The sequence below is a fragment of the Diadema antillarum genome, unplaced genomic scaffold (genome assembly GCF_040938485.1).
Source record: "Diadema antillarum isolate AM-2024a unplaced genomic scaffold, OU_Dant_1.0 seq00000170_RagTag, whole genome shotgun sequence".
NCBI lineage: Eukaryota > Metazoa > Echinodermata > Echinoidea > Diadematoida > Diadematidae > Diadema > Diadema antillarum.
The window spans coordinates 730336-757159 of NW_027271239.1; the positions used below are offsets into that span (position 1 = coordinate 730336).

Below are 26824 nucleotides of genomic sequence, written 5' to 3' on the forward strand. Positions count from 1 at the left end.
CCCCCCAAATTCTGAAAGGTCCACTTTTTCATAATAACGGTTTTTAGCAATTCTCAAGATAACAATCCAAATAAATATAAAGACACATTATATGCTACGTAAATGTGGAAGAGTACGTTTAACAATGTTAAAAATAATTGTACGAAACCCTTTTGTTGTTTGAACCATCGGATCGTCCCCATGCACACAAACACAAATGTTATGTATCAATTTGTGCGAGCTATTATTATATTGGCACTGCCAGACTGCATGCCATGGCCCTTGGCGCGTGTGACCGGTGGTTTTTTTTTCCACTGGCCGCCCGAGTACGTGCGATTCGTGGATGACATTGAGGTTGACACTTGCATTTTTTCACAGGAACAGAGGTAAGTGGATGAAAATCTAATAGCCTCAAGTTTACATATATGATAAAGATTAAAGAAATTTCCTCGAAATTACTATAATCGAAAACCTGAGACATTTTATATCTACGTCTCACAAAGATATAGTACATGTATATATAAGTACATGTTGGCATGATAATGCCTGGGGATAGATTATTATGTCAACTATTTTCCATTATGAATGCATGCTCCAATCAAATTGTGAAAAGGTGGTCATGAATTAGCATTTCTTACGAACGATCAGGACAGACAAAACAAAATGAAAGGCCTGTCTTACTCCAGTTCTCTATTAGTTATACATTTTCTCATGTTGTGACAGTTCGATTGGTTCTCATTTTGAAGTGAGCCAAAACCTAAGAACATTCTCACTTATAATTTCCAAAGAGTATTATGCAGGCACGCAAACTCAATTTAGTTGTATTTCATTTAAATGTAATGGGTAAGAGGGTATGAGAGAGAATGCTGAGCTATGAAGTAAAATGGTAAAGTAAAAAGTTTGTCAGATAGTATTACAAAAGCCTGAATATTGCAAGAGCTCCGGAGTAAAAACAGTCAGTGAAAAACCCTATGTATGATAGCATTGTGAGAGCGTTAGACTGCATTGTGACGCGTCGTTATTTAATTTACATTCTTTATACATATTTTTCATAAAAAACACAGGTAATGAGCCGGATTGGGTTAAAATTCTCACTTACAGCTTTGTAGAAATCTGAGTCAACAGTATCACACAGTACTTCAAGACGTATTAGTACAAACGATTTCTTGAGCCTGCACCGTTTCAGGCTCTGTTCTGGATACGGCGGTAGAAACTCATTCTTTTTTGTTGTTTATTTTATCATTATTTACTAATCTCTTTTCTAACTTACAGGTAGCGGATTTCTTTGCAGGCCAAATTCGGAAATGTAGTGTTGATTATTACTTATACATTTTCTCATGTTGTGACAGTTCTATTGGTTCTCATTTTAAAGTGAGCCAAAACCTAAGAACATTCTCACTTATAATTTCCAAAGAGTATTATGCAGGCACGCAAACTCAATTTAGTTGTATTTCATTTAAATGTAATGGGTAAGAGGGTATGAGAGAGAATGCTGAGCTATGAAGTAAAATGGTAAAGTAAAAAGTTTGTCAGATAGTATTACAAAAGCCTGAATATTGCAAGAGCTCCGGAATAAAAACAGTCAGTGAAAAACCCTATGTATGATAGCATTGTGAGAGCGTTAGACTGCACTGTGACGCATCGTTATCTAATTTACATTCTTTATTGATATATTTTCATAAATATCTCAGGTAATGAGTCGGATTGGATTACAATTCTCACTTACAGCTTTGTAGAAGTCTGAGTCAACAGTATCACACAGTACTTCAAGACGTATTATAGTACAAACGATTTCTTGAGCCTGCACCGTTTCAGGCTCTGTTCTGGATACGGCGGTAGAAACTCATTCTTTTTTGTTGTTTATTTTATCATTATTTAACTAATCTCTTTTCTAACTTACAGGTAGCGGATTTCTTTGCAGGCCAAATTCGGAAATGTAGTGTTGATTATTACTTATACATTTTCTCATGTTGTGACAGTTCTATTGGTTCTCATTTTAAAGTGAGCCAAAACCTATTAAAGAACATTTTCACTTATAATTTCCAAAGAGTATTATGCAGGCACGCAAACTCATTTTAGTTGTATTTCATTTAAATGTAATGGGTAAGAGGGTATGAGAGAGAATGGAAAGTGCTGAGCTATGAAGTAAAATGGTAAAGTAAAAAGTTTGTCAGATAGTATTACAAAAGAAACTCATTCTTTTTTATTTGTTTATTTTATCATTATTTACTTATCTGTCTTCTAACTTAAAGGTAGTGGATCTCTTTGCAGCCCAAATTCGAAAATGCCTAGAGACAGCTAGTAGGCCTAACCAAATATGCTACTATAATTTAATAAATAAGAAATAACCATTCCAGTATGTATCTTAGTGTGCACAGTAAGACAGATCAAATCAAATAGGAAAACATCTGAGCACTAAGCCTGAGGTCTGAATTTGCACTCAACTTCTTCCAATGGCTAACGGATGTTTAATTTTTGAATTTCACTGACCTCCAAATTTCACAAAGAAAACCTTCTTAGCATGATGGTTAATATGACATTTGACTGATATTGGAGATGTTTGCGAATCGGATCTACTACCTTTAATATCATTAAATCTAAAATGATTATTTGAAAGTTCGGAAATGCTGGAAATATCCTACCACAAGGAGGCAAAATATAAATGGTTCACATTTACAATTTATTTTGTTTTAAAAATTTTCTAATTCATTTTCGTTTTTGACAAACTCGCATACCAACGGCTGATATACTGTATAGTAAAGTGAATGTTTCATCTTCCAAACAGCATCCAATGGGATGGAAAACTCCAACTGAAAGGTGGACACCGTGACCATACTCGCGAAAGAAAACGCGTAATAGGGGTCGTTTTTTCTCACGGATTAGATGGAAAGTGTGATGTACGAGCGTATATAATCAATCAGGGTATCAAAAAGGCCGAAATTTGGGAAAATGGTATATTGTTCAATCATGATGAAGTACTTCTTTAGGGTGCAGGAAACATTTAAGGAATACTTGTTTTTAAGGCCCGACAAATCATATGATCATTACTCGTTTAGGGGCCATTTTGAAAGTCCATGTAAGAGCATGGTGTCCACCTTTTAGTAATTGTCGCTGCCCCTCCCGGGACAGTATCAAAGGACCGTTTTGTTAATTAACGCAATCCCCCCTTCCTTTAAAAATCCTGGCTTCAGGCCTGCTAACGCGGGTATACAATAGAAAAAATAAAAGTTAAAACAACACCAGGAAAATCACTATTCTCAATTTTGCGAAGAATATATATATATATATATATATATATATATATATATAATTGTGTGTGTGTGTGTGTGTGTGTGTGTGTGTGTGTGTCATCATTGGTATTGGTACCGAAGGTCCGTTTTTTTAGTGACCGCACCCCCCCTTGAAAAATCCTGGCTACGGGCCTGCAAGGTCTTCTTTTTTTTTTTACACTTTGGCACTTAGCAGTCAATATGCAGCCTCTTATATAGATCTCGTCTACTGTGACGATAATCCACTTTCAGGACACTCGCAAGGCTATGTTCTAAAGTATTTGGAGTCTGTTTATGTTACCAGAATTTGGTTTCATCCAGATTGTGTTACAGTACTTAAAGAGAGGACGAATTTTGTATTGTACAGGTTAATGCGGTGTCTTGATCAATATAATGGTCTTGCCCTTCTTAACGCATGCACAATACATAACACCGAAGTTTTTACGCTGTCGACTTGTGGTTGCGAAAAGAATTCTGTATCAATGACAACACCTAAATATTTACAACTTTCTACCTTTTCTATAAAGGAGTATATCATCAATTCAAATTCAAATTTTCAAATTCAAATTCAAGTTTATTCCGTTTCTCGACAGTAAAAAAAAAATAACATAACATACATCACTCTTTCTTCAGTGATAAAAATCGTATAAAAAAAACAAAGTGAGTTTAACAGAGTAAAACAGTACTTGTACACTTGCAGTAAAGATACATTAACCAATGCCTGAAGTAAATTGAAATAAAGTGGAATATCAACGTATACACAAGGCGAAAAACGGAGGGACCCACTGAAAAGACGACGCTTGTAGAGTGTGGGCCCCTCAGGAGAGAAAGAGTCAGTGAAAATATTGGTAACAATTATCGGCATCAGAACAGCAACGAAAATGTCTGAAGCAACAACAGCGAAAATAGTTGTAACAGCAGAAAAAAAAAATAGAGAGGAAAAAATGTTTAAAAACATTGACAAAATAGAAATAGAAATGGAAGCCCATAAAGAGTCAGACAGAAAAGGAAAAAACACATAATGACAACATTAACATATAAACGGACATAAAGCGGCACTGGGACATCGACGAGGCTATAGTTAAATGCAAAAGACAGACTACGACAGGAAGCAAGACTAGCACAACGGAGTTAACGATACACGAGGGCTGGACGATGGAAAACAAAAACAAGACAGAGACAAGACCAGACGGAAAAAAACTCCCTCATTATATAAGCGTATAGAGTGCGGATCCCGAAGAAAAATCTATCAACTGCATGACTAAGGCTGCGTTTATCAACTTTCCCCAGTTTAAACGACTTTCGAAAGCCCTTTCGATAGCCCTTTCGATAGCCCTTTCCATAGCCCTTTCGAAAGCCCTTTTCATAGCCCTTTCGAAAGCCCTGTCCACTCCCTGTACTATTAATGTGCCGCTTGTTTTCGTCGGCTGCGTTTATCAACTTTCGATAGCCCTTTCGATAGCCCTTTCCATAGCCCTTTCGAGAGCCCTTTCCAAAGCCCTGACTGCCTGTACTATTAATGCGCCGCTTGTTTTCTAAGAAGGGACGGCGAAAAGCAATTACCATCATAAAGACATATCTTCCTTTGAGAGTGACGAGTCATGATACAATGCCACATGAATCAATTGTCTTCCTATCTGTGAGGCAGCTCCAGTTTAGCACATACTTCAAATCTCTGAGTGGCAGCCAGTATGAGACATGGGATCAAAGGGAATGAGACTGTTGTTACTCTATTTCTCAAACCTTGTTGGTGAAAGAAACACCTCCTTTTTCCAAGCATATGCGTGCATTACACACAGCTGTATGTATACACCTGTATACACGTACTCGTGTGCACTTCACGTGGCGCGCGTCTTTTCAGAAACTGGAAACGCATGGTTGCGTAACCGCAGTAGGGCGACCTAAAGGGCTTTCAAAACAGCTTTGCGTTTATCAACTTCGAAAGGCGTTTACAAACAGGTTTCTGATAACCTGTTTAGGAAACCTGTTTGGATCGTCACAAATTTTGGGCTTTCGAAAAGGCTTTCCTAAAGGGCTTTCAAAACAGCTTTGCGTTTATCAACTCGTGAAAATTCCTTGAAAGCTGTTTGGATAACCTGTTTCTGCCGAGAAAGGAGAGTTGATAAACGCACCCTTTCGTAAAAGGCTTTCCTAAAGGGCTTTCAAAACAGCTTTGCGTTTATCAACTTGTAAAAATTCCTTGAAAGCTGTTTGGATAACCTGTTTCTGCCGAGAAAAGGAGTTTATAAACGCAGCCAATGACGGGTAATCCCGGCTCGTAAAGTAATGCGTAATTTGCCAAAGCGGGTAACGTTTCTTTATTCTGAAGCCTTTCGACCGTCGAATATCATGCAAATAATGCATGTAAAGCTCGGGGCTGTTGCTCTGCTGTACAGGGATTCGCAGAGATACGCCGGAGCTGACTTTTATTTTGAACATGTCAACAACAACAACAGCAAAAAACAACACCTGCTTCAGCTTATCTCTGCGAAACTAGCTACTGGAAATAAAGAACGTCAAACTTGGTTTATTGTTATGAACCATTCTTAAGCATTAGCAACGGATCCGAACGCATCTCCATTTTTTTAAATTCGTTTGGGCATTCGTTATCTCGATATGCCTTTAGAGAAGGAGAGAAATCTCTTCGCACTTTGTGCAATTTTTTCGTAGATTCATTGCATGACAATTCTTGACTGCTTACAGACATTCCACTGTCTTTGACTGTGCTCTAAGCCGCTCTTTTACTGAGTTTGAATATATCATGGGCTGCGTTTATCAACTTTCCCCAGTTTAAACGTCTTTCGAAAGCCCTTTCGATAGCCCTTTCCATAGCCCTTTCCATAGCCCTTTCGAAAGCCCTTTCCATAGCCCTTTCGAAAGCCCTGTCCACTCCCTGTACTATTAATGTGCCGCTTGTTTTCGTCGGCTGCGTTTATCAACTTTCGATAGCCCTTTCGATAGCCCTTTCCATAGCCCTTTCGAGAGCCCTTTCCAAAGCCCTGACTGCCTGTACTATTAATGTGCCGCTTGTTTTCTAAGAAGGGACGGCGAAAAGCAATTACCATCATAAAGACATATCTTCCTTTGAGAGTGAGGAGTCATGATACAATGCCACATGAATCAATTGTCTTCCTATCTGTGAGGCAGCTCCAGTTTAGCACATACTTCAAATATTTCTGAGTAGCGGCATGAGACATGGGATCAAAGGGAATGAGACTGTTGTTACTTTATTTCTCAAACCTTGTTGGTGAGAGAAACATCTCCTTGTTCAAGCATATGCGTGCATTACACACAGCTGTATGTATACACCTGTATACACGTACTCGTGTGCACTTTACGTGGCGCGCGTCTTTTCAGAAACTGGAAACGCATGGTTACGCAACCGCAGTATAGGGCGACCTAAAGGACTTTCAAAACAGCTTTGCGTTTATCAACTTCGAAAGGCTTTTACAAACAGGTTTCTGATAACCTGTTTAGGAAACCTGTTTGGATCGTCACAAATTTCGGGCTTTCGAAAAGGCTTTCCTAAAGGGCTATCAAAACAGCTTTGCGTTTATCAACTCGTGAAAATTCCTTGAAAGCTGTTTGGATAACCTGTTTCTGCCGAGAAAGGAGAGTTGATAAACGCACCCTTTCGTAAAAGGCTTTCCTAAAGGGCTATCAAAACAGCTTTGCGTTTATCAACTCGTAAAAATTCCTTGAAAGCTGTTTGGATAACCTGTTTCTGCCGAGAAAAGGAGTTGATAAACGCACCCTAAGTTAACCCAAAACTTTATCCACGAACTTGGCGGTGGTCAGCCAGTATACGAGCGACAATGTGTAAACAACTATGCGGATTTTATAAAAGGGGTATCAAAATGAATAACGTGTAAAATTAATCCGATTCATGACAAATGTTATTGTAAAATTGCAAAAGAAAAGCTTTTAATTTCCGTTTAAATGAATATAAAGAGGGAGCTGTTTTTATATCGTGGTTCAGAGAATTCCAATAGTTTGGACCAGTGTAGATAAATGAATTTTTCCCTAAAATTGTTCGAAAAAAAAGGTAAATGAAATTCATTTGAACGTCGGGTGGGATAGGAGTGAAATGATTGGTTTTTAAGGAACATTGAATCAAAAATAGATGGAAGTGAATTGTTTTTAAACATGTACATAAATTGACCCAAGTTGAATAAAAACAACTCATTTATTTTTAGTAACTTATTAGACGCAAACAGTAAATTTTTGTATGTGAACGTGTAGGAGAATGACAAATAATACGGAGGGGTTTTTTTCTGCAGTAACAACACTCTATTCAAGAGGGTCTGATGAGTATTACCCCAAGCCAAAATTCCATAATTCAAATAAGGCAGTATCAAAGTGGAGTATAACATGAGTAATGACTTTTGAGGAATATAAAATTTCAATCTGTTCAAAACACCTATATTACGTGAAATAATTTTACAGATTCATTATGATCAATATCAATCCCACTCAGTGAGTGGCAAGATTTTCTTTATGTATCTCTTTATTGTGCCCTTCGCACAATCACCCCAACTCAGTGAGGGCAAGATTTTCTTTATGTTTTTCTCTACCTGGGGCTATCTTCCTCGTCAAGCTTAGCTTATGATGATGGTCCCCTGCATTTCATTTTTATCATTTCCTGTTGCTACCTTTTATATGATTATGATATTCGTTCTTGAAAAAAGAAAATGTATGTATGTTCCAAACGTTACAAATATTAGCTCTGTAAATGACTATGTAAGTAAATTGTTGATTTGTTGATTTGTATTGATTTTGAAATGCAGAAATAAAAACTGAACTGAACTGAACTGAACTGAAATATGTGTTTTCCAAGACAGTTTATTGTCAAAAATTATACCAAGAAATTTAAAATCTGATACACTTTCTAAATCAATATCATCTAAAACTGTGTTAGAATTTAATACCTCTATACAGTGTTACTGAAAAGCATATATTTTGTTTTTTGAACATTCAATGATAATTTATTAGCCCTGACCCAATTAGTAACTTTTAACAGTTCTGTGTTAACTTTTTGGACTAAAATATCAACATCATTGTGAGCAAAAATAACAGTGGTATCATCTGCAAAATGAATAAAAGAAAGTACTTCAGAAACAGAAGAAAAATCATTGATATAATTTATACTATGAATAACAACGGTCCCAAAAGACTTCCCTGTGGAACACCACACCTGACATCTCTTATAACTGAATTATCATCTTTAATAGTAACAAACTGTTTCCTATTACCTAAGTAACTCTTAAACCACTCCAAGGCCTTCCCACGTATTCCATAATGCGATAACTTATAAAGTAAAATGTTATGATTAAATTTTGTATCGAAGGCCATGGAGAAGTCCAAAAAAATACTAATTAAATGAGCGTGGTTGTAGGGATTGCGTTAACCACGTTATCAACGAAAAGAAGGATTGCATGAATAGTGCTATGTTTTTCTCGAAATCCAAACTGAGACTTTGTAAAAATTTTATGCAAATTAAAAAATTTAACAATTCTAATATAAATTATTTTTCTAATACTTTAGACAATGAAGATAATAAAGAAATTGGGCGATAATTACTGATATCCAGTTTGTCACCCTTCTTACATATTGGTATTACAATACCATCATAACCGGAACTGCGTTTATTTTTAACAGAAGAAACAATATAAATAATTTCATACCTATTCGTTGGGATCAAAAAAACAGAATTTGGGTTACATTGACCTAAAAATTCAGTAAAATTTTGTTCTGTGGCCGGGATATCTTGAGCAAGCGATTCACCTATCTGAGAAAAATAAGAGTTAAAAACATTGGCAATATCAACAAATTTGATCAATCTCTACTTTTTTGCTCTGTATATTCATCGCCCGGTATAAAACTTTCCAGGTATTTTTAATATCAAACTGAAATTTTGACAACTGTCGTGAGTAATAATTTTTCTTCTCAAAACGTAAAATTCTGATTAATGTATTTTTATAAGATGTGTATCTCCTTTTCGATTGTTCAGTATTTTCCATTTTGTATTTATAATATAAACGATTTTTTTTCTGTTGATTGAGCGAAAAATTGATTTAGTTATCCACGGTAACCTAGGAGTCTTCTTATAATCCATTCTTTTCTTTTGTTTAGGAATTATATCATCCAAAAAACAATTCAAAATATTCATAAAATTGTCAAAAGACAAATTAACATCGTCACTGTCATATACTCGTGACTAATCTGCATTATCAAGAGCGGCATCAAGACTGGCCAACTTTTCAGGGGACACTCTACGTTTAAATAAAGGAAATGAAGATTTTGAGTCATTAACAAGCGTTCTCAAAGTAAGATAAGTCATTATTGGAAAATGATCCGTTATATCTGAAAGAATTATAAAGAGTCAGGGAGGGGTAAGACATTATAAAACATATTATCAATGAGAGTAGCCGAATGATCTGTAACCCGAGTCGGTTTGGAAATGAGTGGCAGAAAGAATGAAGACAAAAGCGTTTCGAGAAACTCACTTGAAGAATGATCATTTCCTGATTTCAGCAAATCAATGTTGTAATCGCCAAGTAAAAAACAGTCCTTGTTTCGAATTACTGGATTTTTTGCCAAATCTGAAATATAAGTAAATAAATCTAAAATATTTGAATCGGGAGGTCTATATACAATTCCAACTACCACATTCTTACATCCTGGGATACTAAGTTCAATGAAAAGAGATTCAACAGTGCTATCCATTCTGCAGATATCGCTGTGAATAACACATTTAAAAGAACTTGAGACATAGAATGCAACGCCACCTCCACTCCTGTCAGATCTATAGTTAACATACATACAATCATATCCGTCGATAGCAAAAGAGTTTTCAGACGACGCGGTTAACCAAGTTTTACTCAGACCAATGACAGAGCATGATTGAGTGTGATCAGATTCTGATAAAAACTGTAACTCATCAAAATGCTTATTTAAACTCCTTATGTTTAAATGCAGCAAAGAAATTCTTATACTATCATTTTCAAATTTCTTACGATAAAGTTTGGTACCTGTAAACATACATTTACATTTTTAAACATTCAACATAAGTTAATTCTGAAGTAACCATGCATGCACGGTGTGTAAGTCGCCATTAACAACTCTTTCAAGTTCTAGAGGATTTACTGGATGCATATGATTTATACAAGTATCATCCAATTAAGCGACACTTGACAATACGATTGTTAACTACCCGGGGCGATACAATACATGATAAACAACAAAGGCCCAAAAATACTTCCCTGTGGGACACAATAGACCACCTCACTCTCATTTAAAATACTATACCCCTACTTACAGTTCGTTGTTTTCTTTGACTAAAATAATTTACAAACCAGGCAATAACATCCTCGCAAAATCTGAAAAATTTAAATTTTTCGATCAAAATATCAAAAGAAACCATATCAAAAGCCTTTAAAAAATCGAGGGTTACCACTACTTGTCCAGCATGCATCTATTACTTTTACTTGTATATAATGATAATGATACTAATAATGCCATTTATGAAGAAAAAATCGGGCGAAAGTCTTTTTTTTTTTGCCAATAAATCATTTTCATTAAGATAGGCATACACTCTTAATTGTGTAAACACCAATTTTTCTACAATCTTTGAAGCTACAGGCAAAAGAAAAAAATGGCCTAACTTTCGTTTTAGGATTGACGAATCCTTCGGAATAACAAACCTTTATTTTCATTATTGGACGTTTGGTAGTCCGACATCAAATCTTAGTGGCCCGGGCCACCGGACCACCGCTAATGATATCGAGATCCTGCACTTGAGTCCGCAGAGATTATAGGAAGGTCCCAGGACAAAATATAATAACCGACTGGCACACTTTTTTTATTCCGCGTTTGACGCGGAAAGAATGTCGAAATGACAAAATTTGCTTCCGCAACCCTTCCTATCGATAGGCTTTCTGGGCCCGAGTGGACGTCGACCCTTATAGGGCACATGGTGTCATACTATTCGTGAATTGAAAAGGAGCGAGGCTTACTGCTTTATTGATGTCCTATACATTTTTTTAATGAAATTCATTTTAGATTTATACAGACATACATGCATGCATACATACATAAGCATGTATTATAGACCAATACCGAAATACTTAGCTTGGGTTTTTTGTTTTTTTGTTTTTGTTTTTTTCTCTCTTTTTTTAACCAGTTGTGTGTAGGAATGCTCCTTTCTCTTTCTTTATTTTTTTTATAATCTGAGGGCATAATGTAGGGGTTGAAGCTACAGTGATGACTGCATGCTGATATTGAAATAACCCTCGTCTTCAAAATGGTGAGAATATAAAAAATGTCACCGTACAACTCTTTATGCTCACTGCTCATGATTATTCTATGACTTTTTTTCAAAGGATGTCAATGTCACTGAAAATTATCTCTCTCTTTCTTTCTCAGATGTTTCTCTATTTCACTCGAGCGTTGCCAGGAACCCATTTATACTCCTGGGTCGAGAGGGACATTGTGGGTTAGAACGTCTTATCCAAGGACATAAGCACTGGGCGTGAATCGAACTCGGGTCCTCCGATTGATAGTTTGTAGTCTTATCCACTATGCCACAGCGCCCCACCTGCCCACAAGGGAGTTATATGTATCTTCTTTATCTTAAAGTAGACATTCAAAGAAATGTGGTAGCAATAAACTAATTTTAATATGGGAACTTCATTGTGTAATGAAGGTATCAAAATAATCATGTATCAGGAGAAAAAAAAAAGTGTTTTGCTATACGTCATATTCGCTATTAATGTCGGTCCTAGCAGGGTTCTGAAAGACCCCGCTGAAATAAAGTGCAGAAATTACACTTCAATGACGGTGATATGTGTACAGTAAACGAAATTTATGAGATTGCAAAATATTTCGAGTAGGCCTACCAAGAATGCGGAAATACAGGAAATGGGGAGGAATACCATAATCTTAAGCAATGCATGTAGGGTATATTGCCTCCACATCACGTGATACAACAAATCACATGATTGATAAATAGCTGTACATAAAAGGCGGAACTACAAAACAAAATAAGACATGGAAACCTATTACCCTAAACATGGAGCTACAGTAGCTCCATACCCCAAACAAAAAACCTGGACAACTCCCTATACTAGTAGAGCATACTAGAGTCGCTGTAGTAGAGAAGGGGGAGGGAGAGAGATAAATTGATTAATTAAATCTAAAATGTAGACGACCATAACAAGACAAAATTTAATGGATGGTCGGCGTCGCTGAGCAATTGCCTGATTTTAGAAGAAGATAAAGTATAATGTTAAGGTTATTTTGAATCCATTAAAGAATAGCATTTTTTTCGATTTCATAATGTTGATATATACGATATGTACATAAAACATTAGATTAGTTTTTTTTTTGTGGATAATCAGAGATTGATGTAGTGATACAGTATTATTATGGACTATTAATAACTATAAATTCTTCAGACTAACTGTCTTTCCTTGATATATTGATAAACATATGCATTTTATTTACCATAAGGGCGTTGGCTTTATGATTTAGAACTTTTGTGTTTGAGACACACTGTAATCGTTATGGTGGCTTTCCGCACGCACCTTACTTGTAAAACAAACATTTTACCATTTTCGAGCTATATTTGTACTTTATACAAATTTGATACAGGGAATACATACACTAATCGAACAGCAATAACGAAAAAAAAATCAATATGGATAAATCAGTAAAAAAGAAACAACTATAGAACTTCTTCGACTCTGATCAAACTTCTGTAACTTCATTTTTCTTGAAAAGAGAGCCAAAAACAAACACGGCACTGCTTCAAGCTAATATTTGAATACTGGAAAATCAATGATGCTGGGAAATTGAAAGATACATTCAGAAATAATTTTTGTGCCGTATACTTCAGACAAAGAGACGGAAGAAAACGTATATATTAGAGCATAGGGGCCGAACATTTGCTCTCATATAGATGTAATACAGCAAATACATACATTGAACAACAATAATAAAAAAAAAAAAAATCAATATGGATAAATCGGTAACAAAGACCTAGAACTTCCCCGACTCTGATCAAACATTCTGTAACTTCCGTTTTCTTGTAAATAAGCCAAAAACAAACACGACACTGTGGCAAGCTAATATTTAGATACTGAAAACCGATGATGTTGGGAATTTGAAAGATGCATGTAGAAATTACTTTTGTGCCGTACTACAAACACCCAGAATAAAGAGAAAAGTTCAGCATGTGGGACCGAAGAACATTAATGTGTGTGTGTGTGTGTGTGTGTGTGTGTGTGTGTGTGTGTGTGTGTGTGTGTGTGTGTGAGGTGTCTGGGGCAGCAGGTGTAGTGCTCGTGGTTGGGTCAAGGGCCATGCTCCCTCTCCCCCCCCCCCTTTGGAAAGTCATGCTTTTTTTGTGATTTTTTTCCATTTTTTTTAAGTTTGTCCATTTTAAAGTGTGTGTGTGTGGGGGGGGGGGGGGAACAGCCGCTCCGCCCATTCCAGACCCCCCCCCCCCCTCACCTCCTTCCCTCCGGTTCTGCAGCCCTGTAGCTGTGTAGCGTGAAAGGTGTGAGCAGGTAGGTGGGACCATGGACCTATTATACACAATCATATGGACCATGAACGGAGGTCTTTCTTTGATCCAATGTTCACCACCGCCACCTGATTTTGTGCATCTTAATGAGTACATTCAGACGTTTGGACAATGACGATTGTGTAATCGTGCATCATCATTGACAAAAGAACCGGGTTTCCCTCATTTCGGTCCTATTTCGGAATGAGGTGCCTTTTCAGACTCAACTGCCGTTGAATAAACACCAATGATGGGGAGCACCAAACCTGAAACAAGGACAAATTTTGCGTCACAAAATTGGTAATTACTGAAGCGGCCACTTTCGGCCATGCATGTAACATCCCATAATGGCAAGACAAGCATGTCGTCTACTGTCACTGCCCATGTTTACTCTGAAACAATGTGCGACAAATGGGGGAAAATAGATTACAAATCACAGTCAATCTGCTTAATCATTTGCTTTTTCTTGTAAAGTACTTGCATTTCGCAAATGAAATTGCTTTAGTGATGATTTCGCAATATACACTCCAACTGCACATGCATTTTTCTTGATTTAAGAGAGTTATTATCTTCTGCGCACGTAGTTTTTAGATATCTCAAAGCGCCGTCTTGTTTTTATCCAGGCTGGCTGTCGGTGGACAACACTGGATCAAAGCAGGAAAGCATGTTTAAAAATGTTTTTGTGACGCTTTTGACAGAAACAGGTGCACGAATTAATTAACGAGCGATGAATGTCCATGTGTTGTAGGTCCATGGTGGGACGCAACCAAGAAGAGGAGAAAAGAAGAAACTACTGTCAGGAATAACACATGCACACATCACATCACACAAACCTGCCATTTCGACTTTGGCAGTGTTTGGCATGCGTATAGTGTATGTGAAATACATGTTACATGTTTTATGTGATCTGCCATATATGTCAATAAACGTCCGTCATTTTGAAAGGGGATATGGGAATACATCGATATTTGCTCCGCAAATTTATCTTCCATGGAACCAACGTCGGCCACATTTTGACACAAACAGTCGTATTGAAAGAATTGTTTGATAAGCTCCATGCTGTAACATGTCATCGATACTTACAATAAACACCGACGACTATGTCTGCTCGCTAAGACTATAATCACAGGAATGTATCTTCAAATTCAAATCAATGTCCAACTTTGAACGCTTTCCTCCATAAGAAGGGATGATCACAATACTTCCCTTTATCACAATGTTGCCCTTTTTTTTAATGACGTGCATAATGTCTTACTGCAATTGTATTTTTGTCGGAATGAAATGAATGAAAATAAGTGAAATGAAGAAAACTGTCATATTAAAAATAGTACCTTCTGACACTCTTTTAAGATGTAATATTTTATCTTCTTCATTTTGTACCTAGTGAATACTGTTGCTTAATGTCAGGTGACAAATAATGCTTATCATGTCTTTTGAAACTTAATATTTTTAAACGAAATCAATGAGACTTATTTCATAATGTACAAATTCGACTACCGAATCTTCGTAAATATTTTGTAGAATATGTTACAATGTGTATGTCTAATTAAATTGATTTGATATGATATGAAAATTTCAATAAAATTCAAGCTCCAATCGTATATCATCGTGCAGAGTACATTTCGGAAGAGTTAATCAGTATATATCCAATAGCAAATCTCAAGGAAAACATAAATACCCCTTACAGCTGCAGAAGGTTGGTTCGAATTGAAGCTGTAGGGAAACAAGTATAAGTGTGCATGCGCACGAGATAAAGATAAACAAAGAGTGGATATTCGACATGTCAATAGAAGTCGTACACGTTTTAAGTTTATCACAATAAAATGTTACCACCCATCAAACATTGGAGCAATGATCATTGATTCCCAACGATTCCTCAGCTGAGATGTGAAGTTTTACCACAATAAGACGTTATATCCATTACACACCCACGCGACGGTGCAAAAATCAGCGATTGCGCAACTGAGATACACTTACATTATTTAATATATACGCATATTGTTGCTATATTGGGACATTTTTCTTTTTATTGAAGGAACTTGATTGCTTTAATGAGGTTTTATGAGCTCCCGCGAAGGAGACATTTCAGAGCGCACATGTTGAAACGATGTTTGTTCAAATGTTTGTTCAAATTGCCTATATAGACCCGATGGCTTGATAAGATATCAGTATTGCCTCGACAAACCATTTTTTTTTTTTAAATAGGGTCCCATTTATTTTCCCCCCATAACCAACAACAACGAATGCGGTATGAATGTAGCGTGAAAATGAAGCAACAATTGGTTTTGTTACTGATTTGAATAATAATTTCCCATCATAGAAGTTTTACCCGCTCACATATTATGCATGGTCTCACTACTTTGCTTTCACAAACACACGTGGTAGACCTTCAAGCTATGTGAAGTACGTCTCGTCCTTTTCCTTCATCCACCTCCCTTGATTACTTTGTCAGGGTAAAAGAAGGGTCTATATACCTGACCTACTTGTGCATACGATTTACATAAAGTGTCAGTCCACCGTGTACTCAATCAGGCTCACCACATGGTGTCCGGTCCATCCCTGTGTCCCGACACAAAAGACTCCGGGACGAATGCATGATTGGCAGTCGGCTATTGTTCCACGAACAATGGCCTCGACTCGGGGCTCCATTCATTCCCGTCTCGTCAACGAGCACATGGGGCCTCATTAGCGCTTCTCTAGTATTGGTCAAGAAAACAAACTCGGAGGGAAGGAAACATCATCAGCCGCCTCTTCACCGCTTGACCATTCTCTCTCCTCGTACTCGGCCGCTCTCCTTCCCATCCGCTTCTTTCATTCTCTGTCCACACTCGCCGAGTCTCTTGAAAGAGATCAGCAGGGCACTAGACAGAGAATAAAGCGGACTCCCACTCATCCTCAACAATCGACTCTTCTCCCCCCGTGTATACTCGCTCTCGACGCCCTCACGTCTCTATAAAAATACGCCCGATCCACAAGCTATTCCATTCCTTGTTTCAGCGCTCGGCGGACTTGTATTAACCTTACCGTTTACTGCGTTGCTCGTCCTGCACCACTTTTTTACGTATACTGCAGTTAATATACATCTGATTATATCGCAGATGATTTCTTGTTATCTTCACATGTTGCTGTAGTTTCATTGATTCCTTCGAAAATGGAAAGTTTGTGTCCAATTTTCAGACGGATCGACATCTTGTGGGGTATTGTCTGTATGGTACTTGCCGCCAGTTCGCCATCTCTCGGTTTCAATGCAAGTAAGTATTTATATACATCCCTCCCATCCTCCTGTTTTTATACGTATAAAATCACAACTATAGTATAGCGCTCATACAGTGTGTTAAGCAGGATTATGTTGTTTAATGTTAATTCTATCATCATGATGCTTGAATTTTAATGGTTGTTTTATAATCACCATTATCACCATGCGTATACAAAGCACAAACACTGTATTCAATCAATTAATACATGGAAATGAGTGGGGGATTTTTTTTTTCCAACTAGCCTTACATGTGTGTGCTGCGAAATGACACATCTGCATAGAATTTGGCAATTGATCCTTTTGCTTGGCTGCCGCGAAGAGTGGAGGTTTAATCATCAAAATATAATGTAAATTTCAGATATGGTCGTAGAAGAGCCTTTGTTTTCAACAAAAATAATACACTGACTCTGTCTGTCAGGATATCTTTTCTTACATCTTTTAATTATGTTTAACATTTCATAGATGTATGTTCAGGAATTTGTGTTTATTCTGTTAGGAAGAAGTACACAATTGATTATCATTGCTAGTCTGCACCATTGCCACAAAACAAACAAACAAACAAACAAACTATTAGTTACTGTACATTATTCAACACTCAATCTAGGGAAGACTAATAAATTTTACGAGACACATGACATGAAATTTCCAAAATATGACTTAAGGCAACTCAACGCTGTGCGAAAAGTAAGTGAACGCAATGATAAAGTGTGCATGTAAGAAATTCGAAGAAAAAAAAAGAATAAATGCGTTCGGGATGTGACGTGCCTTCCTCACAATTACAGCATCATGTATGTTTGTTCCTTTTAGTGTAGTGCTGTTTCCTCGTACATGGTTGTACACATCGATAATTATCATTGATACTCACGTCGTAACACGAAGAACTAATCTCACTTAAATTATGTAGGAACAGTCTGTATATCTCACATTCATGGGGTATAACAAAAACGGCAACATTCAATAGCGCAAAACAATTTCATCTCGGCCAGCAAACTTTCATACTCTTAATGAGACCATTTGGCCAGCGCAGTTCGTAACAGTGATTAAGGATGAAAGGGCATTGTCCTGTTAATCGCCTCTCGTGTGTCCGGACAATCCTAATCCCCTGTCAGTTCTCGTGGAAGAAGAACAACCCATCTTCTATTTTCTTACGCGTCCTAATTGTTCTTAATGACCTCGTTCTCAAGATGTTGTTACATCCGTCAGTCTTGTCTTCGTCTATTCATCTACTACACCTTCGGTGCTCGTGACAATGCAGACGATTTAGTCTTTCACACGTTCGCCTTGCACTTCTTTTTTCCTCCCCACCCCCCCTTACTGTCTTCAGTTTATCACCAATTGTCATGCATTACACAATGAACGTTTGTTGCCACTCAGAGTGATTGGCACCCTCTTGACATCACAATTATAGGAACCTGCACCGGGCGGGGATACTCCTGCCTATTAATCCGGCTTAAGTAGACTTCAGTGAAGGTGCAAGGTGCACGCACTACCCGGTCAAGATGGACGCACACAGCAACAGAGCTATACACTGCACGGTGTTTGGACTTTACCTTCTCATGTAGAAATTACGCGTTGACTGTAATTATATGAGAATCAAATCGCTGTTGTCCTTGTTCTGACAAAATGATGATGCTGCCGACATCAGAAATAACAGACTGACATTTTGTTGTCTATTACTGGCAATGATGACAATGCAAGATTCTTTCAAAACTGTAAAGGGCTTGACATAGAGGTTTATAATCTGAGCGCTTAAATAATTATGATAACAGACAATTTAACAGGACAGGATATAGGACTTATAATCATGGATACAGATATGTATACTCGTTGAAATAAAGAGAGCATTTTGTTATAGAGCTGTTGTGTACTTATTTGACACAATCACACCTTCGACATGATCTGAGTAATCCCTTTCTATTTGACTGGAGGAAATTTATGATATGATATTTGATGACATCCGTGTTTCCTATGCGAATTGGGATTCATTTTGATTATGAAGACGCGTTTTACAATTTTACCATCCTCATGGTGTTTTAGTCGTTGAACATGGCGTATTCTGCCATCTTACATTATTTTATCATTAAATTGCTCCTATAGGAAATAGGACGCCAGCTGCAACAATACAACAGACTATCACAATGTCGATTCTCATGGAAATCGGGCCAGTCAGTGACACAGCCATGTCACTTTTGAATCACAATGACATGTATATTTAGGAGTACCCATACTCGCGATAGATTTTACGTATCACTCCCTGGTAAGAAAAATGATGCTTGTCGGATTTAACAGTTGCAGTTAGTATGTTTATAATTTCATACTTGCCATGTGTTGATGACTCTGAGAGATTTAAAGAAACCTAACTAAAACCCATAGTAATCACCCTGTTTCCGAAATGAGTGTATAGAGACTAAAACGATTACTTTATCATCCTAATGAATACTTATACTGGTTTTTCTTTTTTCTTTCTTTCTTATACTATTTGATTTTATATAATATTTACATTAAAGTTTCACTTGCCGAAATTTCTATTCTAAAACATGTAAATTTGCCACATAAACTGTAAACTTATGTAACATGATATATGATATTACGTCCTCCCTCCTATAATTATGAACTATTATGGTGATATCTCTTCCTGGCCATCATACAATGTAATAGAACATTTACTCTATCTCTGGTAATGTCGGGTATTGCTGATAGCGATAATTATCGTCTCAAACACTTTCCCGCCATGTGCTGCCTCCAGCAGAAGATAATTTCATCTGTGTCCTTGTGATGCAAGACGCGTCGTCATGGCGATGCATCCCGAGTGTAGTACTCGTTATAACCATACCCTAATGAGATAAGGCGAAATGTGTTGTGTAAAAATGATGACTGTTAGATAACAGTCAATGTCCACCATCTCTGCATGGCAGCGTAGGCACGCTCTCCAAAGTTTTGTCGATTGTCTCGTGGGCGTATATTCCCTGAAATACCTCTTCTCCTTCCTGAAACCGAAATTGTTCTCGCTGTCTTGGGTCACGTTTTGCGTTGGTCAATATTCTCACTGGAATTCGAATTTACGATATTTTGTTCTCCACTGCATGCAATAAATGAAGTTAGTTGAACGAAGAGTGCCTCCTTAAGTCAAAGTTGTGACGATGAGGATCATAGCTTTTTGTTTGTTTGTTGTTGTTTTTTGAAAAATCACAGCAATTGCAACAAACCTATTTTCTTTCCTGTCGAATGAGTGCATGCGTGGAGGGGAAGTAGAAATTCAAAGGAATATCGGATTTACCAACGATGATTATTATGCTCAAGATCTTGCGATGAATTCCTGTTTTGCTTTCGTTTGTTTGTCACTTTCCTTTGTTCGTCCACTACTTTTGCCGTTTTTTAAGTTCATGCCTCATTCTCTTTGCCATTATATCCCCCCCCCCCCCTCAGCTTTCATCCAGCGCGAGATTCATGGTCAATGCAAGCATGTCATTCACTATAGCAACGGTCGAATCATCTCCCACGTGGGTACGGGCCAGTACAGGGACGACGCTGACTGTCAGGTGACTATCGGCGTGGAGGCGGGAAAACGAATCTTTCTTCGTTTCGATCGCTTCGACGTGGCCGGATCAACTAACTGCTTTCAGGTAATAACATCATGCCCACTCCCTTTCCACTGTGATTTACTGTGAATCTCATTACGTCTCATATAATCACTGCTTGCTTTTCACCATCAACAAAAATGCATGATCAAGATGTAAGACATCTGTCATTAACATACACAGAAAAAGCAGCAATAAAACATCATGGCGGTTTTCACAGTTTCATAGAAAGGTATACTAGACCGTGTGTACAGATAGTACGTCAGACACGACTGAACTCGTACGACCATGAAGAAAAACATACGCAACCTTATGTTTCTAATCAAGAAGCAATGAAGAGAAATGTTTCGGCTTGTCGATGGCTGTTATCACATACACAAAAATGCAACAAGAATAGGGGCCTACGATGAAGAAGGAACATGCTCAAAAAGGGGAACGGAAAATCCACACAACGGATATCATTGTTGGTTGGCGTCCATATTTACTTTCGACAATGGCGTTTGTTTGTTGCGTAGGACCATGTTTGCAGAGAAAAGAATCGGAAATGCTTCCGACAAGGTCAAGATTTAAAGTCGTGACTGCTTCAATAGACGTGTTGCATTCGTTGAAAAAAAGGTGAATTCTTCGAGTGCATTACCCATCAGTGCCCATTGTTTCCGTCTTTTCACATATTTGGACAATCTCGGGTTTCTAACACAAGTCGATTCTGTGCACGGGAGAGAGTCCGACGCTCGTCGCGCTCCGCGAGTTGCATAGTTACTGCGCCATCTCTTGTCGGGATTGTTACAAGTACCGACAATTAGGAGCTCAAAGACACATTCCCGAGACCCGGGATCCCGAGATAAAGGCTCACAATGAAGAGACTGTTTACAATCTCTTTGGTTTTGCACAGACAGATGATTTTTTTTCCCTCGAATGCTTCATTTTCTTCTCGACAAATTCAGACGAGTTTGACGAAATATTACTAGTGGTACCGAAGGAAGAAATAAAATTGCTCTCGACTTTTTTTTTGTGAATCGTCTTCTTGTTTCTTTTAAGAATATCAGTGATATTTTTGTTCACGTTGAAATAATTATGATGTGTACCATTTCTCGCAGGACGAAGTTCTGGTGTATGACGGTACTGGCGTAACAAGCCCCATGCTCACTGGTCGACTTTATGGGCTGTGTGGCTCCCTCCCGCGACAGTATCGAGCAATGCACTCCAGCGGCAACCAAGTTACCGTTCGCTTCATCACCGATGGCGTCACCACGGATAATAGTGGGTTCGCCATCTCTTACGTCAGTTATTTTCCTGCCGGGTCCTCTGCATCTCGTAAGTATGGGTGGGAAATGATGGCTTTGCATCTTATTCCCCTAATTAAATCACAGAACGGGCTAGGTCTGTCGGTTCATTTTGCTATATCGTCATCCGTTTGATTCTTGTGTGACAATTAAAAGGTCACCATTTTCAAGGAAAATGGGAAATTTTAAGTAGGGCCTGCGCAGCCGCATAAAACGGTACTATTTAGGCTGTGCAGATGCATCAGCAGTTTTTTGATGTTTAAAGAATCAGAACCACTGTTTTGAACTTACAATTGATTTTGGGTTGAAAATGTCTTATATGTTTTTGTGGGGGTTTTTTGTACATCAGGTCACGCTATTTTAAACTGACCTTTGATTACTCTAAAAAAAATCAGCAATGATTCTGTTCGAAATAAACCTGCATGCTCATAACTATGCACCATGAAAGACTGATTTCAGTCAATTTCAACATTCTATTCAGCTCTTCCAAAACGCCCACCAAACTTATGAACGCTTCTCCTTCACTTCCGATGTCACGTCACTGCGGTAGAACCACAACCTCAGCATGTCTTAGCTTTAACATAATTTATGGAAATTTCCAAGAAAATATTCCTCTTTGAAACATGACATGATGTACTCTGATGCACCGACTTGTAATTACGCTACAATACTCCTCTAAGTATATGCGCGATGGCTATGATACACGAGCTCACCTAGGTATTTCAGTCTAATAAGCGCGGTGTGACAATTTAACGCGCTCTTCTTCTTTTTTTCGATTAAATCTGGCGTTATATACCCTCTGGAAATTTCCTCAGATGCAAATCGCGTTAATTATACACATTGACCCTTTGATGGTTGCATGGATACCAGGCATCGGTGGTAATTTAATATGGGAAATGTGATGGATTGTGATGTAAAATCCGTTTGTGTCCTACAAGCTTATAACTTCCAAGCGACAAGGACCCTCAAAGAATCAACTGATTACAATCATATTGAGTTTCTCTCTGAGGCATAAGTAGGTTAACCTAGAACGCACAGGTCAAAAGTGATAAGGAAGTGGTGTACAAAATCTTGTGGTAACACATTGCGCCTCCGAAAATCATTTTTCAAATATTTGTTTTGTCGGAACCGGCTCGTCTTTTTTAACTTTGTCCAGTAAACAAACGTGTTCGTTAAATCATAATTTGTCAGAAGCAGATAGAATGATTGGACGTCCAAAGGACTAATATTTGTCTAGGTCTAACGGGTATATATAGTGTCAAGTCCACCATTCCCGTCGTGTGCAAAGTTCAAACCTCGTGCTGGTTAAAATGCAGGATCTTTTTTTTTGCGATTTTGTGAGAAAGACCTGTGTCTACTGAATATTACCACATGGGAATGTCTCTCACCTTCGATATTTGCAGTTGTCATTATCTATCGAAGCGCTGTCGTGCAATCATAAGCCAAAGATTACATTGTCCCTCATCGCTCTTGTACACGTTCAAATAGTAACGATCACCAGCTTTTCTACAATGTTGTACAGATGATATTGAAGGTCACACACATTATTATATATTACATATCGATGCCTATATAATCCTCCTTTCGGGGACACAGTGCAACGCGGGACTTATGTACCAAATACCCATCCATGTAAACTATGCCAGGTGGGTTACTTGCATACCTAATAAATGGATGGGATTGTTATGCTTTTGGCGTGAGGGGAATGACAAGAAGGTCATATCTTTATAATTTAATCTTTAATTTTTATCGATTGCTTTTTTTTTTGTTCTCGTTGATACAGAATCGAGTGACTGTTTCCCGTGCCAGGAGAGTGCAATGTGTATCGACCGTCATCTGATGTGTGACAACCTGTGGCACTGTCCGGAAGGGAGTGACGAGACCTTTGACCTCTGCTATGGTAAGCCAAACGTCTATGTGGGGGGGGGGGGGGGGGAATGAATAACTAAATAATAAATACATATACATAAAATTAAAGTGCACAAAAGATGTATGAGAGAAATGCATGAGTGTGTAGTAAGTAGCCTCTGAAAATTTTATAACGAAACAGTTTTCTGTGTCCTCGGAATACAAAAACTAACTATTGCTCTCGTCAATAGCTTCCTTTTTCTATATTCATCATGAGGTGTTTTTACTCGATTCTAATCAAAACACTTTACAAAATGTGACTGTTGGTATTACCTCATCATTCTGGAGCGATGAAATGTCAAATTGTAAGGAGACACACAGCATCCTTCACCGTATCATTCCTTTCACTAAATCAGAGCAAAGCTCTTTTTTTTTCAAAATGGAAATGGCATAGCTCTCTTGCATCGAATGCTCGTAACCACTAACTGCAGTGCAATGTTAGGATATCATAAATACTTAAAATATAACGCGATGAATATTCATTTTTTTTTCAGATCCAAATGAGCCTGGAGACGATAGTTCAGACGATCACGGATGGTTGTCATGGACGGGTACGCACCTCGCCATGGCATTCGCCGGAGCCGCGGTTCTCTTCATCGTAGTCTCCCTGATTTTCTGCTGCTGCTGTCATCGGCCGTCTCCGGAAAACTTCGGCGACGGTTCGGGTTCGCAGGTCATCGCCGATGCCAACATGTATTACGTCCAGCAAGCAAAGTCTGATGTCAACTCAATGAATACTGCCGTGGACAGACACAACGTTCACATCCAGAGACCATACAGCAGCCATCTCAGCGATGGTCGCTATGACGTCGTCAACGCTGATGTGTCCGATGCCGTGATTGGCTGTCATCCAACCAGCGCGGCCAGCACCTTAAGTACCGACTCTCCTGGTTGGTGGGAGTCTCGTCGCAGTTCAGGTGACGGCTGTCAAGCAGGATTTTCGAACCAGGAGGCCTATGACAACCGCCAAAATTATAAGTACCCCAACGGCGTCGACTACCACGCAGAAATGGCCTCTACAACGAGACAAGATTGTTACGTAACGAACATGTCCTTCATTGAGCAGCAGGAGCTGAGATGGCAGTACCTCACAGGACAGCATCAGACTCGTGTCTCGCTTCCTCCAGAACACGCCTGAAACAAAGACTATACTTGGTATAGCGATGACTCTTCGTTGTTGTTGTGTGTAAATACAGATTATAGTAATTTATCATAGCATCGCAACCTTAACCGAAGGAGGACAACTGTTCATGAACTATTATGAGAGGATGATTTGCAATCCATCAGACTCTATAATGTGATTAAGTTCTCGGAAGTGCTTTTCTCTGTTTGACTGATCACAATCACAATTATAACCCTAAAAATTTAATGAACCACCGAATGACGGGCCTTGATATTAATATCCTTTCTGAGGCTTTCACTGTGCTTTAATCCAATATCCGGAAGAAAACGATGCCCTAATTAGCGAAAGTTACCAGACGCTTCAGTTGTCTTTATTGAACCTATTTATATAACACTCTCACTTCATGCTATTATCATCGTTGATATCAGTCGTCTAAGTAAATCATTGGATATCATGTGCTCAGTTGACGTACACACATTGGTAGATTGTAATGCATGATGCAGTCACGTCATCCTATATTTCATTGACACTTAAGCAATTTGTGACTTATTATTTGACTTTTATTTTTGTCGTATTAAAAATGTCTGGAATGACATCATGTGCGGAACTATAATACACTGTCGCTTGTCTTATGTATGTATATCTATTTTGTCCATATCATGGCACATTTTTTGGTAAAGATTTAGAGATCATAACCTCGCATAGGTAGGTTATATAATATATTGCCATGATATCGCATCTCTTTAATGGCTTGATGAGAAAGCATATTGAGCTATTAATTCTATCAAATTTAACGCCAATTTGGACCCATGTAAATGGGAGACAAAAGACAAGGCGAAGACTGCTGCATATTCAAATTCAAATTCACCTCACTTGATGCTCCGCATTAGTTCATCACGCATTTAAAGGGATTGAATAGTTTTGGTTGAGTCTTAACTTTAGGTTTCTAACATATTTGGTGAGATAATGAGAAACATTTTATAAAATGCGAAAGAGGATGTAATTCCAAGAGGAATTCAATATCTATTTGATGAAAATTGGTTTTGAAATGACTGAGATATCCAAAATAGAGCGACCGTAATAAAAGGTGGGACCCACGTTTTGTTACGATCAGTTTGATTTACTTTGTTTTTGGATTTCTCAGCCATTTCAAAACCGATTTTCATCAAATAAACGTTAAATCCCTGGTAGGCAATGTACTTTTTCATAAGTAGTTTCTTGGTATCTCGCAATAAGTTACAAGACCCATCCCCATCTATACCAATACTATACCAATACTATACCATCCCTTTAATGTTAGTCGGACACCTGGTTATCAAACTCTGATGTATGGTGTTCTCTACCGGAAATGACGCGTCACCTCCAGACCAAGGAGTTATAGATATATGATAACTCCTTGTCCAGACTAACATCCAAAGTAGTACGACGCTGAGCGGCAGGTTACTGCGTATAGATCCGACATGTTAAAAGCTGGGTGGGATATGAACTTAAACGTTAGTCCTTTTAGAGCAAAATGTTCCATACACCCTAAATATTAACCTTTATGACGGGAACTAAACGAATATCTTACAATCTTAAGAAACTCGTGCTAAATACTTGATAACAACAACGATTAACAATCCATAATTAATACACCTAATCAACTTTTACAAATAGAAATGATACCTCACAAACCTTAGAAATTAATAAACTACAACAATGTGATTTTCAAAACAGGGATTTTTGTCATTATCGATTTTCGACTTTTGTCACAGCCACGAAGACAATCACATCTTTCCCAGTAGCAAAGTCAGAATGTTGCCCCAAGTTGTTACTTATTTTTGTTTTTTCTGTTTAACTATTCAGTTTGCATTTGCAGGCTTAT

General features: G+C 38.0%; 1 protein-coding gene across 1 annotated transcript; it reads left to right on the forward strand.

Annotated features, from left to right (window-relative positions):
* The first annotated feature begins 17020 nt into the window (after window positions 1–17020).
* On the forward strand, window positions 17021–24975 carry LOC139728261 (uncharacterized). Its single transcript, XM_071639220.1, has 5 exons — window positions 17021–17063; window positions 20495–20691; window positions 21744–21960; window positions 23713–23840; window positions 24343–24975. The coding sequence occupies exons 1-5, from the start codon at window positions 17021–17023 to the stop codon at window positions 24973–24975; spliced, it is 1218 nt and encodes a 405-aa protein (XP_071495321.1).
* The last annotated feature ends 1849 nt before the right edge of the window (window positions 24976–26824 follow it).